Consider the following 381-nt stretch of genomic DNA (forward strand, 5'->3'; position numbering starts at 1 on the left):
GCATTGTCAAGCCGAGCATCTTGAACTGAGAGGTCGGCCGATGTCGCAAAACAATGCGATCACGCCGCTCTCGCGGCCACCCTCCTCGCAGACGAATATAAATGACACCACCGATGCCGTAGCGAACAGCAATGTTGACGATGGAGAAGCGCATTCCGTTCAACAGCAAAATGTCACCACCACTGGTCGCGTCCATGATCACAATCGGCCGTTTCCTCCGCCGAGATTGCCGAGCGTGCATGTTGCCACTGCCTCGACAGCGCCCCCTCTCACAGCATCGTCGAATCCGAGAGTATTGGTCACAGCTCCGCTCAGTCCACTCTCGAACACCTTCCGAAGCAGACCGAGAAACGTGGATACTTCGACGAGCGAGACGAATGC

The 381-nt window shown here is 56.4% G+C and overlaps 1 protein-coding gene across 1 annotated transcript in view; it reads left to right on the forward strand.

Moving 5' to 3' along the window:
* LOC102673145 (protein sprouty) overlaps window positions 1-381 on the forward strand; it is an 18594-nt gene that overhangs the window by 13826 nt on the left and 4387 nt on the right. The window contains exon 3 of the mRNA XM_031508382.1: window positions 1-381. This exon is cut by the window's left edge and continues 3 nt beyond it; it is cut by the window's right edge and continues 411 nt beyond it. Within this exon, the coding sequence (XP_031364242.1) occupies window positions 1-381 (381 nt within the window).

Source organism: Apis dorsata, unplaced genomic scaffold, assembly GCF_000469605.1.
Source record: "Apis dorsata unplaced genomic scaffold, Apis dorsata 1.3 scaffold_85, whole genome shotgun sequence".
NCBI classification, from domain to species: Eukaryota; Metazoa; Arthropoda; class Insecta; order Hymenoptera; family Apidae; genus Apis; species Apis dorsata.